The 18,117-nt window shown below is 35.2% G+C and overlaps 2 protein-coding genes across 5 annotated transcripts in view; both read right to left on the bottom strand.

The window, feature by feature from the left end:
• LOC136844428 (glutamate-rich protein 3-like) overlaps positions 1-3,585 on the bottom strand; it is a 13,700-nt gene extending 10,115 nt beyond the window's left edge. Inside the window, exon 1 of one of the 2 annotated variants that reach the window (XM_067113653.1) lies at positions 2,875-3,585. In XM_067113653.1, the coding sequence (XP_066969754.1) occupies positions 2,875-3,003 (129 nt within the window). In that variant the 5' untranslated portion in view covers positions 3,004-3,585. The remainder of the gene's footprint in view (positions 1-2,874) is intronic. The other variant, XM_067113642.1, reaches the window with a different exon arrangement.
• An 11,561-nt stretch (positions 3,586-15,146) lies between these two features.
• LOC136844421 (uncharacterized) overlaps positions 15,147-18,117 on the bottom strand; it is a 28,604-nt gene continuing 25,633 nt past the window's right edge. For 2 of the 3 annotated variants that reach the window (XM_067113618.1, XM_067113628.1), the window contains exon 12: positions 15,791-17,978. In XM_067113618.1, the coding sequence (XP_066969719.1) occupies positions 17,750-17,978 (229 nt within the window). In that variant the 3' untranslated portion in view covers positions 15,791-17,749. Of the gene's footprint in view, positions 17,979-18,117 lie in introns of all 3 variants that reach the window. The other variant, XM_067113609.1, reaches the window with a different exon arrangement.

Here is an 18,117-nt window from a genome sequence, read left to right as displayed (position 1 = left end):
ATTATTATTGGACTACTTTCGAAGAATTGTGTGGTGAAGAAAAAATCCACAGCAGAAAACGAAATTTAAATAACTAAATATAACTACATGAAATTCCGACTTTCATTAGGGTCCTCTTAAGCTGCATTAAAAAGTAATGACAGAGTGCTTACAAAGAAATAGCAAGTAAAAAATTCGCCAAAGTTTCCTCTGCGCAATCGCGTTTTCTGTACATCGCATAATCAAGGCCACCGAAAATAGATCTATCTTTCAGTGGTCTCGGTCTAATGCTGTATGAGCCGCGGCCCATGAAACTTTAACCACGGCCTGGTGGTGGCCTGGCATATATCGTTGCCAGATGCATGATTATGGCTAAATTTAACATTAAATAAAATAAAAACTTTTGAGGTTAGAGGGCTGCAATTTGGTATGTTTGATGACTGGAGGGTGGATGGTCCACATACCAATTTGCAGCCCTCTAGCCTCAATAGTTTTTAAGATCTGAGGGCGGACAGAAAAAGCGCGGACGGAGAGACAAAGCCGGCTCAATAATTTTCTTTTACAGAAAACTTAAAAAGTAAAAACGGATGGTTTGGTAAGTAGTGGTAGAAAGAATTTTAACTGAAGTTAAATTCACCTCTCTCATCGTCACTCCCCTCATATTTTTTTTTTTTTTTTTTTTACATCGTGGAATGACATTCTCATATTCTAAGTGAAATTACTCAGCTCTAAATCTTACGATCAATGTGGATATCCCTGAACCTGTCATAACGTGTATGCATATATATATATATATATACTGTATATATATGATGAGCGGAATGCCCCTCAAATATTTCTTAACTTTGTAATTTTTTTTAGCTTTCTTTTTTTTCGTATTTTTATCTGAACTTTTAATCAACATATGCGCTTTTAATTTTCTGTGTAACTTTGTCAGTCTTGAATGTACCTTTACGTATGTGTGAAGTTTTTTTTTTTTTTAGATAACTAGTACGTCGCCATGTTTGTTCCTGCCCTGATACTCAGTATAATTTTATATATATATATATATATATATATATATATATATATATATATATATATATATATATACATATATACATAAATATATACATATATGTGCGTGTGTGTGTGCGTGTGTACGAACACACTAAATCAGTAGTCCTCAGTAGTCCTAACTCCTCAGCACTTATATATCTGAAACTGTTGTGACCAGGGAATAACTAAACACGCGAATACCTAGACTATATATAGAGACGACAAACAAACAGACAAAAGTAAAATGTCGACATCAACGGAGATTTTTTTTTTCCGGGACCATCAAAGGAAAATCCAGGTGGATCTCATGTTATTCCGTTGCGTGACGAACCAGACGAGTATGACGGAGGATGTAGACCAGAAATGCAGATCTGCAGTCGTGGAGAGAGAGAGAGAGAGAGAGAGAGAGAGAGAGAGAGAGAGAGAGAGAGAGAGAGAGAGAGGAAAATTTTATATATATAGGCCTACAGATATTGACAAGAAATGCAAAGTTGCAGTCGAGGATAGTTGTGAGAGAGAGAGAGAGAGAGAGAGAGAGAGAGAGAGAGAGAGAGAGAGAGAGAGAGAGAGAAAATTATATATACACATAGGCCTATTGATGTCGGCATGGTGTGCAGAATTGCAGTCTTGGTGAACAGTTGGAGAGAGAGAGAGAGAGAGAGAGAGAGAGAGAGAGAGAGAGAGAGAGAGAGAGAGAGAGAGAGAGAGAGAGGGGAAAATTATATATACACATAGGCCTATTGATGTCGGCAAGATATGCAGAATTGCAGTCCAGTGAACAGTTGGAGAGAGAGAGAGAGAGAGAGAGAGAGAGAGAGAGAGAGAGAGAGAGAGAGAGAGAGAGAGAGAGAGAATTATATATATACACATAGACCTATATATATTCCGAAAACATGAAGGATAACTCATAGCCCAATATAACCTCAGCTCAGTGCTTCCTAGACTATATAAACAACAGTACCTTTATTGGAAACCGAATTATTTACTCAGCGAGGCAAAATGAATTAATTATTCACCCAAATGAATAACATGACCTAAAAACAGGACATGTTGTGGTGAATGTTAGACTCATTCGCCCACGTGTAAATCAATAAAAGAAAGTTGTATATTACGATGAAAGGATCTTTCAAAAACAGACTAAAAAAAGGGGGAAAATAAAATAAGAATTCAGACAGGCAAAAGGTCAATATTACCTGGAAGGAGAAAAGAATGGAAACCACAACGCGGGATTAATAACGAAAAAGAAAAAAAACAAGACCTGAAGTAACCATATCGATTAGCCTGGGACTAACCAGTTGTATCCTTGCCATGCGGTCATTCTATTTCTGTTGTTTGTGTTTAGCCGGTGCATGTTGGCAAGGGGGGTCTTCGTCAATATCCTAGTAAAAACACCGTTAATCTCTCAGATTTATCTTCGTCAATAATTCTCCCATAAAAACAAAAAATATAATCTCTCGGATTTACATCTTCGTTCCGTGAACGGAAACTAAATCATGCACTAAATAAAGACTTGTTAACGGGAGATTTTGGACTCGAATCACATTTTTTTACCCCTGTTGACATAAGCAGTGAATTACATACATCGTAATTAATCAGTTAGCCAACCATCGTGGGTCACAGCCAGGGTGGAGATGGGAATGAGACTATGAAACCTTATCCCAAATAGCCTGGCCGACAAAGAGCTGGAGCTATCAGGCTGTGTGTGTGTGTGTGTGTGTGTGTGTGTGTGTGTGTGTGTGTGTGTGTGTGTGTGTGTGTGTGTGTGTGTGTGTGTGTGTGTGTGAGAGAGAGAGAGAGAGAGAGAGAGAGAGAGAGAGTCAAAATATAAACCGAGGAAGTCCAAAACTTGAGACTTACCAGCCCCATATGCACCAAGTGTCGTAGTACATCTTGCCTGGAAAAGTAGTGGGCCAAGTGAGTGTCCCGTAGGCTGTTGTAACCCTCGACGGCGTTTTCACCTGGCTTTTTGCTCCACATCTTAATCATTAAAGGGGTTCTCCCGGAGAGGTATTGGGCGTCCTTCTCTGTGAGGTGGGAGGAAGAGTCCTTCCATGTTTCGCCCTTTCTTCTTCAGTTAGTTGTGGGTTCGTCATGTGTAGGCCTACTGTTTGCTCAGCTTTTGGTGTGACAGCAACTTTTCTTATGTCACTATGATCTGTTGCCTGATTTGCCGTGCATTTTGGACCGTTATATTAAATTTTAAAGCAGTCTGCTGATTTTCGACGAGACGTTTTGACATGGTTAAGCAACTGTCATGAGGAAAGCGTTGAACTAATGAGCTTTTCCCCTTACTACATGGGTTTTTTTTTTTCCAGAAATGGTTGATACTGGTATGTTTTTGCGAGCAATTCCACGTAAAATACATAAAGTTAACCAACCTGTGTACAATTATCCTTTAATTAGATATAACCAGACATCTGAACAGCTAATAAAGGTTTCCAAGAATACATCTATATTATAACTCCTCTTTGGGGAATTCATACGACAGAGATCCATACCTCTACTGCACTCAAAATGATCAATGACTTCGCCCTCCCCCTGCCCTCCTCCAAAGAGGGAAGGTGACCCACGGTCATTTATGCAAGGAAATGGATCTAAGGTTCGTGGGAGAAACGGACGAATCTATTGTGGTTGCAGTGGTGCCCTTTGCTCCCGTGTCGTGCTGAGACCAAGGACATTCGAGTGGATCTTTTTATTTGGGAGTCAGGGAACATAAGTCTAGAGCTTCCAAGGTCACGGAGCCCTGAAATGGGCCATGTTTTCGAGCACAGCTTTTCTGACAAACAAACAAACGAAAAGACTGACGCGGTTGTCTCTGCTATAAATATATTTTAAACATTTCTTAGAAATCTTTTACTATGGTAATGTCAATTCTGCATGAATGAAAATGAATTTGAGATTGAAAATATTCACTAAAGTCATTACAATTTCTTGGAGAAATTCACTCTTTACTAATTACATGTCTTATTCAGAGTAATTACACATTTCACTTATCGTGATGGTCCCGTTTCTTTATCGGAATTAACGAAGTGCTTCACAAACAATATTGTACATTTTCAATCGTGGACGAAAGATATAGGCCTAACATTTTTTCACCTTCACAGGTGACCTTATTTTTCGGACGTAAAGCCATATTTACACAGCGCTCATGGAATACTTTGCGGCGAGCCACATCAGAGGTAACTAACGCTCGTCTAACGGCGAACACTCACGACTATAATTTACTTTTCCTAGTCGATAAGGCACTGGAATCCATACCTTTTATTTCTGTATAAATTACAAACATATGAAAACCATTTATTCGTTTGTTATGTCTTTAAAAACACGCAGAAAACACCCGAGGTTTTAGGTCACATTGAAAAGAAAGTTTCGACCTTCCTATGTCGACGACCGCGTTTCTCGACCTCAGACGTACACACACTGCTCCCTCCCTTCAGACGAGTTCGTCGTCTTCTTCCTCTGCTTTCTTCGCCTTCTTCATGCTAGTTTTGGGATTCCTCTCTAATCCCCCTACCCCCTTACAACTCCTCTACCAGTACCCTACGGCCAGCACACACCCCAACCTTCCCTCGTATCATGACGCTTTCTTGACCATTTTCTTTCCCGTTTACGTAGCGATCAGTTTCGAGTTTCTTCGTCAGGTATTCTGACAAATGATCCTCATTTCTTGCGGGGAATAAATGCTACTTGGGAGTTATTTTACATGAACTCTATGCGTTAAAGGGACGATATTTTTTAAGGGAAAATGTTATGTATGAGCACTTCTAATCGTATATTAGACTGCTTAAGATATCTCAGTCTCGTTATCCCTTTCCAAGACCGAACTTCCTACTTCTAGTGTGATTAACAACACCGATACCTTCATCCGTATCTTCACTTTCATTCTTTTCCTCGCCCTGGGCTTGGTCTTGTCATGCTCCTTTTTTTTTTTTACCCTCTCTCCCTCCCATCATGGTCATTATTTCTTCCCCCCGTGTGTAACCCCCCTCCCCAGGAGGGACCCAATATCCCCTTGTTCCAGGAGCAACTTCACCGGGGCAACACTCACGCAATATCCCCAATCTGTGACGCAACATTGCCAGCGCTCTCGACTGGCAGTGTTACCAAGTCCATATGAGCAGCAGTGTTCTCGGGACAAGCATATTCTGAGTCTTCCATTAATGATATTAAATAATAGATTGATCTCATGGTATACTATTTTCTCCTGACATGAAGTTGTCTTGATATGAACGACAGCGGCATATGGAAGTCGAAGCCTCTCTCTCTCTCTCTCTCTCTCTCTCTCTCTCTCTGGGAGCAACACATAACAAGCATTCCTGATTACTTTTTTTTCTAACTATTGGTTGCTCTGAACAAGGTGCAGTCTCGGTTTGGAAAGTCAATTCAATCAATAGATTACTTCCATCATGCTTAAAGTTATTATAGTTGCACAGTATATAAAGATTACTGCCTTTCATATCCGCTACAGCTTTACTTTTTTTTTTTCATTCAGCCAATATAATTATGCTCAGATTTAATACTTGTGTTTACTACTTTTATAATGGATAATGATTATGACTCAAAATATCAATCTTATAATCTATATACACAGTGTATGTATATATATATATATATATATATATATATATATATATATATATATATATATATATATATATATATTTACATATATGACAACTGACTTATCGTCAATGAACAGAGTATTCAATCGATAAGAATGAATAAATCATGAATTGCACGGACGGATAATGATGAATGACAGATAATACAATGATTCCTAAAACTGAGGGCAAATTCTCAAGACTTAAAAAATGACTTGGGTATGCAATGCACTATACGACTAAAGGCACTTCTTTACTTTCTATTTTTTTATAATCACTGAAAACAAGCTAGCTCGAAATATGTGTCGGCTGGAGGAAATGACTGCCCTTAAGAGCTATAAAACCACAAAAGGACACTCCCATTAACCAGATTGTTAAAATTTACAGGCCACTCTTCACTCGATACTCTCTAATAAAAAGAATTGTAGTCTCGCCATTAACATTTTTCAGAACTGATCAAGGCTTTTGCGAATTATGACCTCCTTGGTATGCACAAAGCTTATGCCACTTAACATACCTTCCCTTCACCAACACCAGTACAGAGAGACTCTCTGAACTTTCGTCTGTCTCCTGAGAATTCTTTTGTCCTGCTAAATTCCTAAGGCTGATAATATTCTCCATGTTAACTATTTACGTACCTAGCATCGGTACCGAAGCTTAACCTAAGAATGGTAATACATTCAGCCTATGCCTCTTACCTGTGAACCTTAGGCTACAGGCTACAGACTATGCTACCCAAGACCAATCCAGAATTCCACTATGAATCTTATCATGACACTTATAACATGTAATTGTGCTGTGAACTTAACTTGATGCTTGATGGGTGGGCTTCGGTAGCCTATAAGCAAACACTTAATTGCAAGTTATAAGTCGTCAGTTTAGGCGAGACTGGTCTGTCTATAATACACATTTTTGCATGTCACATTTACGTACCGCTTTAATCTACCAGATATATTAATAAATAAACTTGTAATGCATCGGGGCGAGACTTGCGTTAAGTATGATGTAGATTAATAATAACTTACGCAACGGAATTATGTGGCAGACGAAGGCAACTGTTCCGCAAATGACACTATCCCAACTGTAACTGAAAACCCTTCTGCTATTGTGATGATACTTAAAGGAATATAAGAAAAGGATGTACTCAGTGCGCCCAAGGTCAATGTTTACAAAGTGTGAAGCAGAAGGCGCTTCTTCTTCTTTTTTGAACATTTACAATTGATACAAAGATATGATGCACAACATACATAGAGCACAAGATATCTTAATATTGTAACATTGTGAACAGCTGATATATCAACTATCCCAGTGGCCTTTAACACTATTTCACACAATTTCTTGAATGTTTTTAGTATATTTGAAACACCTGTTGATATAGGAAACCGTCGTAAATACCACAGATGTCTTTTGTCATTATTTACGATTCATAGCTTCGATTAGATGTATTTACAGAACGAGATTTTAAGTGAAGTCCCCTCTATAATGAACTGTGCATTGCATGAATAAATATATGATTCAAATATTCATAAAAAAGATATTAGAATTTGCTAGAATTATGCATACATAAAATGCTCAGTTTCACCTATACTATGTTTTAAATTCATAACCAAAACAGAAATTTGTTAGTTTTTCGGTAATTTATATGGATTAATGAATTATTTGTATAACAATTTCAGATTCTTGACAAGTCGGGGCTACGACGCTATAGACATCTATTGACAGAGAAAGTTACTATAAAATAAGATAAAAAGTAGCAGCTGAAAACTATTTTTGTTTACTCGAAGATTTAACCTTTGATATTACGTAAAATATGAGAAATATTATCACTCTGTTAAAAGATGTAAATAAAAAATTCCTTTATATTTTCTCTAATCTAAAATTTTACTCATAGTTACCACAAGAATTGCTAGAATAAATCGAAATAAAAACGTTATGTGGAAACTTTTGTAATTCGGGCGCCTTGCAATATGTAACTACTGTCTACGCTTGATAATACTTCGTATAGAAATTTTGATATTATTTTTATGAATTAAATATAAAATTTGAATTAAATTACTTTAATACTTAGTATCATTAACAAGTATTAATGATATGTATGACTTAAGAATAATTATCCTTAAAGGTATTTTGCCATCAATGTTTGGTAAAAGAAACACTAAACGAATGATCTAAGTTGACATGAGACTATGAGTAAAACCTAAGAAAGTATTAAAAGTCCGTTAAAAAGACAATATGGAGATACTATATTAGATTTAAATCAGTACTTATAAATATAAACTCCTTATAAGGTAGATTTTACGAGAAATGTAACACTTTTTATGGACCTTTCTTTATGTCATCTTGTAAAGCACGGGGCAGACATTGTTTAGAGTGGGAAACGGAACTAAAAAGTAAAAACAATAACATTGAAATCGTCACTTAGAAATTGAAGTGAATTTGGATTAAATTTATATTAAATAGATAAATAATTATATCTATAATCGCATATATCAGCCTGGACCAGATGTTTTGTAGTCTTAAGTAAAATAATGAGATACACAGAAACTGGCAATATCTTGCAAGTGCTTGAAACAGAGTCTAAGATTTCTTTAGTACTATGTGAAACTTCTCTCTTTTCAATGTACAATATTAATTATGAACAAAATAGTGACTAATTAGGTAATTATTATGCTAAAAGAATTGCGAAAATTACTTATAAAAATTATTATGCAAAATGATCACTGGAAACTTTTCAAAATTCTTAACTTGAGCACTTTTGATGACGATAATATTTAAGTATAATCTCCCAAGCTTAAACATCTTAAAATCTAAATATGATGAACTTGGAGTAATAAAATAAAAATTGTTTAATTCATATCTTTTTAATGGTTTCATATAATTTGTGTATCTATGTTTACTTTAGACCTGTTTCCCTGCAAAAACTTCGTCTACTCTTTTTTATCAGCAGTGAATTCTTAGAAAATATGACTATTGTCATTTTTACTTGAAAATAAGTTTTAGACTTATATATTAATTTTTAAAAAATACGTGTATATATTAAATTTTAAATTTATTAATTTTATAGCCAATAATTTTGAATTTAATTGAAAAAATGTGTACTCTAAGAGGATTCCTGCCTTAAATGTTTTGGCAACATAAACAGAGCAGACGAATTACGCGAACTTTTAACTTTTTCAAATTAATAAACTTTAGCAAGTCAATACATTAACTATTATTTCTAAAAAATGAAATTAAATGGAGTGATATTCTAATAAATAGATACGCGTACATGCCTATATTCACACTTAAATAGGATCAATAAAATGAAGCAACGTTGCACCTGGTCAGCATCTCAGTTGTCTATCAAGATGAGCGTGAACATCTGACTTTATATACCTGATCCTTCTCTCTCTCTCTCTCTCTCTCTCTCTGTGTGTGTGTGTGTGTGTGTGTGTGTGTGTGTGTGTGTGTGTATGAAAGCGTGATTAAAGCATAAAAAGTCAGAAACTAATTAGTCACATATAGGACATACCCAGAGTTGAAAGAGTTTTTCTTTATCCATATTAAATTTTAGTGACTTTGTAAGTTCAATTTCCTACTGTTCTGACAATTCTCGATTACCTGTTCTGTATTTGACCATGCCACTCGGCTCACAAGCAGAGCAATGTGTAATTCAATTCATGAACTTAGCAAGGAATAGAACAGCATGGGCGTAGTTGTTGAAAATTTGAAAGTTCTCTGTTGACCCAATCTGGGGATTATGCACTCTAGCTGTCAGTCGATTGGCGTGGGAAGTGGCTGGGATGGTAATAAAGAAAGTGTGCATTCAATACTCGTATGCTCTATCAAAATGTATGTCACTGTGCCTTAACTAAAATCAACAGGACCTTGACAAGGTAATTCTCACGCCCCCAAAGCAAAACACTTCAGAAATCTCTCTCTCTCTCTCGTAAGAAGCATGGTTACACACAGCAGCCCACGAGGAAGGATTTCCTTCGAAGCCTTCAGCAGGATTGGAATTTTGAAGAGAGAGAGAGAGAGAGAGAGAGTTGCCACCTTAGATTCAAATTTCAAAGCATCCAAAAATTATTATCACTTTATAGTAAATTCCCACCTGATACCCAAAACGTCCTTATATTATTATTATTATCATTGAACCAATGGTGTTCATGATCATGTAGTTTCTAAAACAGAAAATTAAACCTTGGAAAAAAAAAAGTTTGTCTTACCTCTCTGTCAAAGTAAAGCTCCAACTTCACTATGGGTCCTTACAGTTTCACCTCTCAAGGCATACTGTTCGAGAAATGGTCCAAACTTCCTCTTATAGTCAACCTGTGGCTATCTGCTTTCAACACACACTTCGAAATCTCAGCCAATAAGACTAGAAGATGGAAGGAAGGACGATTTTGATTGGCTGCCGAGTGCAAGGGAGTATCCTAACCACATACCTATTACAGTACCCCAGTTATCACCTGGGATAAACTGACTCATGGCTGGAAGACACATTGCTACCTGACCCATTCTCTCTAGGCTATACATTGTGGAATTATTAGACAAAGTAGGTTTTAACTACAGGACACAATGAACATTATTATTATTTTGCGTGATTGTTGCCCATAGCCTAAAATCACTAGCTGGGATGGAATGGAATGGAGTTTAGGCCAAAGGCCAAGTGCTGGGACCTATGAGGTCATTCAGCACTGAAAGGAAAATTGAGAGTGAACAGTTTCGAAAGTGTAACAGGAGGAAAACCTCAAAGCAGTTGCACTACGAATCATTCGTTTGGAGAGGACGGATAGCAAGATGGAAGAAAGAGAATATGGATGGAGGTACAGTGAAAGGAATGAAAGGGGTTCCAGCTAGGGGCCGAAGGTACGCTGCAAAGAACCTTTAGTAATGACTACAGTGCACCCCGTGAGTTGCACTGACGGCACTACTCCCCCTATGGGGATCACTGGTTGGAGACAGACTCTTTGTTCTTTGAAAAATAGCAAAAATCACAGTACTGAAAGAGTCAGTCTTCTCTCCTTTATTTAAATATTTACTCACAATTTTATTTATTTATTTATTTATTGATGATTTGTTAATTTTTTTTAATAATTGGTCTCTTCTTACTACTAATTTCAAGTCAGTGGCCCCTTAGGTTGGCTTTGTTCCATATGAATAGGGTTCATCTTCTGAATACATAATAATAATAATAATAATAATAATAATAATATAATATCAAAAAAAAAGTTGCTCTTCAAAGCTGGTCAGGTTTTTCACCAAAAGATTTTGAAAACATTGAGTTATTACCAAATGTTCATCATAAAGTTAAAGAAATAGTTTGAATGACAAAGCCAGCTGAACGGTTTTCATGTAGTTTGAAAATAATATTCATTTTCATATAAACATTAAATGTTGCTGTAATTATTTGACATATATATATATATATATATATATATATATATATATATATATATATATATATATATATATATATATATATATATATAAATTATATGTGCTTAAAAATCACAGTAGATGCATGTGACTTCAGTGTATAAATATATATATAAGGTCCTTATAACATAAACTGGTCCTCTCACCTAATCGTCAGTTTCTCGTTAGTCTAGTTGGCAGAGTTGTCGGCTAGCACTCGCTAGGCCCGAGTTTGATTCTCCGGCCGGCTAATGAGGAATTAGAGGAATTTATTTCTGGTGACAGAAATTCATTTCTCGCTATAATGTGGTTCAGATTCCACAATAAGCTGTAGGTCCTGTTGCTAGGTAATCAATTGGTTCTTAGCCACGTAAACATAAGTCTAATCCTTCGGGCCAGCTGTAGGAGAGCTGTTAATCAGCTCTATGGTCTGGTAAAACTAAGGTATACTTAACTTTTTCACCTAATTGTCAAAGGAGTGTCTGAGTGAATTTGCTCAATGGATTGAAAACTGTCATAAGAATTACACCTATGATGAAAATAAAACAACAGTAAACACTATTATTTCTTTTTATTGGACTTTTGTATCGTATGTGACAAGCGAGGAATTTCTCCCCAAGTGCTTTCATAAATCTTGTGAATTAATAGCACTACCACCATCTCCCAAGTTACAAGTTATCTGAAATTAGCTCAACAATGGAGATTTAATAACTAGCATTACATGCTTAGCAGCTACTTTAAATGTTACTTGAAGTCTTTCAAAAAATGTTAAATAAAAAATGTGAATACCAGCTTACTTTAATTTTCTATGGTGCCTTATACAATAAGTGTAATAATGTAAATTGTGTTAAACTGCCAATGTACTGGTAATCCAAAAATAATTTTCAGAGATATTTGTGTTACAGAAATGCTTGAGCATATTTCAGGTCAAAACCATAAAAAAATACAACTGTAATATAATCTCTTTTATCATATAGGGAACGGGTTCACATAAATCTCGTAGGTAGTAAGGATGTCATCATCCAAACACAGCCTTAGTAATCGTCGAAACAGAACAACTGACCAGTTACGAGTAGGGTTTTGCAGATCATTAAATACAAATTACACAAATATCAAGTAAATACTGTGGAAATTTCTCAAAGGCTGCTACAACCACTAGATAATAGACGGCTGATATTTCAATTATCTTAAAGAGTCATACAAAAAGTAGATTAGGGGTTAAAAGACGATTTTGTTATCCAAGAATCATCTATGTTCAAATACAAGCATCATGAATCTTGACTTGACTTCATGCAATACATTTTCGATTAATAATAAGGGAAAATGCTTTATTGTCTCCATACCCAAACTACATGATGCCCACAAGAATCTTCTTTTTCCTTAGCATAGTAACGTTGTATGTGTATGTGTGTGTGTGTGTTAAGGCACGTCAGACATTACAGGTTACATTAAATTGATGCAAAACAAATGCACTTAACAAATGCTGATGGTATTGTCTTTAGCAATATCACGGTATTTAAAACATTAAAGATATTAACAGAGAAGATATATATGGGGAACAAAGCCAATAATGACCAAGTACACAGTAAACAGCAAAAAAGCAAATTCTTCATGATGTACATTCCAGTTGAAATAAGTGCAAGGCGAAAAATAACAGCTGCTCAGTCAAAAGTAAAGACCCAATACAGCATGTATAATAAATCTAACTCATAAGCCTTCCCATACTGCACTGCATACAATTTAACTGCCCCAAGATCTGATCACATAACTTAAATACCCTTAAAATTACATATATACTCTGAGATCGAAAACAAATGCATCCATTCCTGAATTAAGATTCATAGCCTGTCCACCTGAAACTCCACAGCTTCTCATATTTCTCCAGATTCTGGGACATGTCCGTTGCTATAAAATGATCTGGAGTATGGGTGTTTAAATATTTAATCTGATGCTGTATAAACCCAATACAATGGGAAGGGGCCATAGCCTTTTTTCATTCCACTTGATCTAATAAGTTAAAATCACTTTGATTATAACTCTCCTCAGTTACTAGATCTGTCAAAATATGCCAATTATTGAAGAAAGTACTAATACTTTTGACTTTTCACAATCTAGTAAAACTATTATTCCCTGTGGATAAGCTAAATTCATGACATGAAGAATTTACAACCTATGAATTTAAACATAAGAAAATAATACTTCCTTTCTTTAACAATTTATAGTAAAAACATCTGCACATATATTAATTAAAAACATTTCCATTTCTACTTACATGGTCTTTTAAAAAAATTAAAATACACTCCATTAACATTTCCCACTTTAATTTTTCATGGATGATTCAGATCTGGCATGAGAGTTGACAAATTTTTCAGCACATATAAACTAGCTTTTCCCCTTACAGAATAACCTCTTAATTCACCAAGGTATTATGCTGTCAAAATTAAATCTGAGTGCCTTTTGAAAAGTCACATCAAGAAAAACAACTCATGATGTGCATATATTTCTCAAGATACCCATTCCAAATCTATGCAATGTACACAAAAAAAAAGTGTATTTTACACGGCAGACTTACAAAATGCGTATATAAAAATCTCTTAACAGTACTGTATATTATTATCTAGCAACAATTTAAACTATTCATCTCAAAATATAAAAGTGTAAAGGAAAACTACTGCGTGTACCTCCAGATGTTCTCAGCTGCATACTTGAGCCTAACTACAGAAGTGCTGCTAAAACTCAGACAAATCCTATGACAGAGAAAAATCTGTAACATCAGTATATTTCTGTAGGAGGTTCTGTACCTTTCTAGCTTTTCAAGCTGTCACATAATGGACATATCAGCAAGCTTCGTAATATCAATGGCCTATTCCTCAGTCACTAGTACAGTGCAAGCTGATGCAATGCTACGGCTGCTGCTAATGAGGTATAGGTTCCCTGCTGCAAGCTTAAGATTATTATATATCTTCACTTAAGAGATAAAATCTGTAAAGGAAGTCATCGATCATTCGTTATTGTCACCGAGGTGGATATCCACAGCTCAGTCAGTGGAATACCTAACTGCTCTACTTGTTAGCTGGCTAAACTGCTCAAGATTTGTTTTTATAGAACATTTTCAGGTTCGATACATGGAGGGATATTCATGATCTACAGACCTTTTTCTAAAATACTGTCAGAGCAGAGATCAAAAGCATTCAGGCACAAAACCAGTATGTATTCAGTAACTCTATCAAACAATCACACATAACAAAATGAGTCTCTTTCTACTGACCTTCAGCAAAAGGTTAAACCACTAGTAACAAGTATTATATGAGTCGTATATCTCTTAGCTTAACATTAGCTGCAATACATATTCATGATCACCATAGCATACTACGAACTCTTTAGCTCAGGCAAGAATTGCAAGTTACACAGACAAGTCTACATCAAAACCTCTGTCAGACCAGGTATTACTTTATGACAAGTACTGTATTAATACTCATTAACAAAATGACATGGATATAATGTATATTTGAAAAGACTTAAAAATTGTTTGTTACTTGTATTAATGTATACAACCGAAAAATTCCCGTACAAAAACACCTCAGAAATAAGTCTTCAGATCATAGGAATGGAATGTGGTGAAAATGGATGTACTGTCGAAAAAGTAAAGGTGGCAAATCAAATGTTAGTAAAAAAAATTACATGGACTTAAAAATCAAATATGGAGAACTCGATAAAGAAATGAGATACTCTAACTTCACTATATCCTACAATGCAATAGCCATTTATTGGGAAAGAGGGATATACAAAAATTTCACTGTGCACCTACAACAAAAAACAATTTGGTACTATAATATAGAATTAGAGCTACAATGACTGATCATTTATATATATATATATATATATATATATATATATATAAAGACAAGTGTTCAAACTGCATTATCACAGAAAATTTCTATGACGACTTTGCATTTAAGGATCGATAAAATTCTAATAAATGTCGTGAACAGTCACGAGCAAAATAATAGGTACAACAGGAAGACTCAAACATAAAATAAATGCAGGTTATTTGAGTTAAGCAACCTAGCTTCATAGCCTAAATTTCTGCCTTATGCATATTCAGACACACACAGCAAAACAAAAGAATACATAAACTTAAGTTTAAAAACCTTATATTGAAATCTGTAATTAAAAATTAAAAATAAACAAAAGAGCACCAATAACACAATATTTTCTGTTTTACACAGCTTACCTATATAAGTTTAACTTCAAGCTATGTAATACACCTAGCCAGTCGTTGAAAGAGACTGGCTACAGTAAGCACCTCTAAAATACTTAAAGTACAAGAAAAATATAATTGCTTACGCTATTCTTAACGGTAACAAATTTTTAAAATAAATTTTATCTGGCAAACATTCTTAGGGAGATCCGCTAAAAAACAAAGTTAAAAAGTTTCAAGAAGTTTCCGTAAGTACAAAGAATGTAATGTGGTAACAGATTCCTTCACTACTTCGCTTCTAAGGATCTAGACCGGTATTGAGCACTCACTGCAGCATCAATAAAGCTTCACCTTTGTGCACACTAAGAAGCCAAGCAATCAAACTACAATCATTCGAATCTATCAACTATCCTCTACAGCTTACTAACTGATTAGCATCAAATACTATATGAAATGCATTTCGAGATATAGTCCTTAACAGCACATTTTCAACTGTATTTAAACCTTGGTCTACGATTAAAGCTTCGAGTCACCTAAACTTAGTTACTGTACTAAAAAAAGACCTGTAACATACCTGAAGTCAAGTACCCTTCCAGGGTGATACTCCAACTATTGCCCTTTAAATCACAACTACAAAGTACTGTTAGACTAGCTTATTATACACTGGATTGCTAAATAAGTTCAGATTTCAAAGACGACTAGAAACTCGTCCAGGTATATTCATGTAACGATAAAAAAATCTTAACCATACTCCAACCTGTCTTGAAAGCTACCAAATCAAAATGACATAAGAATGCTTTAAAAACCATTACTCCTGGTTGAACACTGGAGAACAGTATTTCAGATGTATATTAAACTTGATTAACTAAGGAAAAATGAAATGTCAAGTTTACAACCAGGTAAGTAATTTTAAAAAAAGTACCAAAAGAAAAAAAGGACATGAGGCACTCAAAATTCATCCCTTCAAACAGAGTACAGGTACGGTGGAACAACTGGAAATAACAGACATTAAAATCATGTGAGAGATGTGTGGGGTACAATCGCAACATATACTGGCACTAAATTGATATAATATGATACCTCTAGCAATATAATGCAATAATGCAAGACTATTGTTGAAATAAAATGGCAAAATATGACAAAATGGATCAACCTCAAAAATAGTAAAATCCTATCCTGAATTATTTTAACAGATGAAATTCAGAAGGCTAACCTTGGCTACAAACCACATTATCAGGGTCATAGCACCTTAGATTCACATGAATCACTGTTCACAAGCTATTGCAATAGAAGATGCATGTGTGCAACATCAGCACATACTAGTGAACAGGTCTTATCTCTTATTATACAGCATAATCTTGGATTAGATAGATTCACGCTTATCATTCTAGTAGAGTACAACCTTAATTTCTGCAAAAGATTCAGTGACATTTTGCGTTTTTCAACTTCTAATATTCTACGAATTTCTAGCAAGCCTCCAGTACAGGTCACAAAATCCTAAGTTACTGAAAATACCATGGGTAACATAACTTCATCCTCATTAACATCGACCTGTACGCTCAAACATGAATCCCTGTCTTGAAAACAGGATTCTAACAGCAACAGAAAGAAATAAAAATTAATATACTGTAATAAATTAATACAGTATATCCAAACTGATAAACTGAATGATCAAAATGAGGCTAATATTGTATCCTTAAGAAACACAATCAACATTATCAGTAAAGCTAATAAGGCAGCCTTTGTTTCCAAAGTGCAACTCTACTATTTTCTGACTACAACCTCAAATGACAAAGTTCAAGGCAATGTTCAACAAGGCAACTACTGTATTAAGGAACTGTTTTAAGATCAACTGTAAGCTAATGAATGTTCAACCATGTTACCAGTGGGTACTTGAACCTTCCTTTTGTATAAAACCCTGAAAACTACCTTACCTAACTGTAAATATATAACTCTTGACAGTATGTAGTAGGATAAACCACACCCCACACACTGAAACAAGCATTCTTATTGCTACAATGCACTCTTCCTTCCACAACAGGCATAAAATAATGAGCAGTTTTATTCTATTGTGATAAACTGAAAAGGCTGAACTTCAAACAACTTAACCTTGCCTATACTGTTCACAAATGGCGATTATGTATAGGAAGGAAAGGAGATATCAGATAATCTCAATGATTAGGAAAGTGTCAAACCTTTTCTTTCTTAATACCTTCTATAAACTACTTCAGGGCCTTCTAAAGTGTTAAAAACAAGTGAGGTTCACATATTGTAAGGAAGGTCACGAAAACTGATAAATCTAATACAATCAAGAAAGGATGCATGAGACATCAGGTTAACAATTATATGGAGTATACTAAGAATTTGTAAACAAATAAATGGTAGCATGAAATGCACCACAGATATAATGCAGATATTAGTATTATTATAAGACTTACCACCCATAAACATGGCATCATAATATTTCAGGAGTTAATATCTTACGAGATAAATTTTGCCTCTTCAACATTTCGAGCAGTTTCAATTAACTTTATCGATCTTGCGAGTCCCCTCGGCTAGTGTCTGATGGTTCACTACCATTGACAACTGAAGCGGAGGCCACTTGGGCTGGTGTGGTTAAGGCAGGATGAGAATCACTACGAGGAATGAACACCTTCTCTAAGGCTTTGCGAACTGGCGAGTCGATCATCGATGCTGCCCGAGGTTTATTTCCATTTCCAGGAGGCAAGTTCGCAACTGAAGATGTACTCTCTCTATTTCTGCAAGATAAATTATTGCATTTATTCATCCACTGATAATTCAAGACGAACAGACAGGTGGTCTAATTTTGAAGGGTGATTAAACCAAAACAGCCAAGCATTCTATTCTTGAAAAGTGCTCTAAATCATTCTAAAACCA

Source organism: Macrobrachium rosenbergii, chromosome 2 (assembly GCF_040412425.1).
Source record: "Macrobrachium rosenbergii isolate ZJJX-2024 chromosome 2, ASM4041242v1, whole genome shotgun sequence".
In the NCBI taxonomy this organism is placed as follows: Eukaryota; Metazoa; Arthropoda; class Malacostraca; order Decapoda; family Palaemonidae; genus Macrobrachium; species Macrobrachium rosenbergii.
Note: the sequence above shows the minus strand (reverse complement) of the source record. Positions and strands in the feature narration are given on the sequence as shown.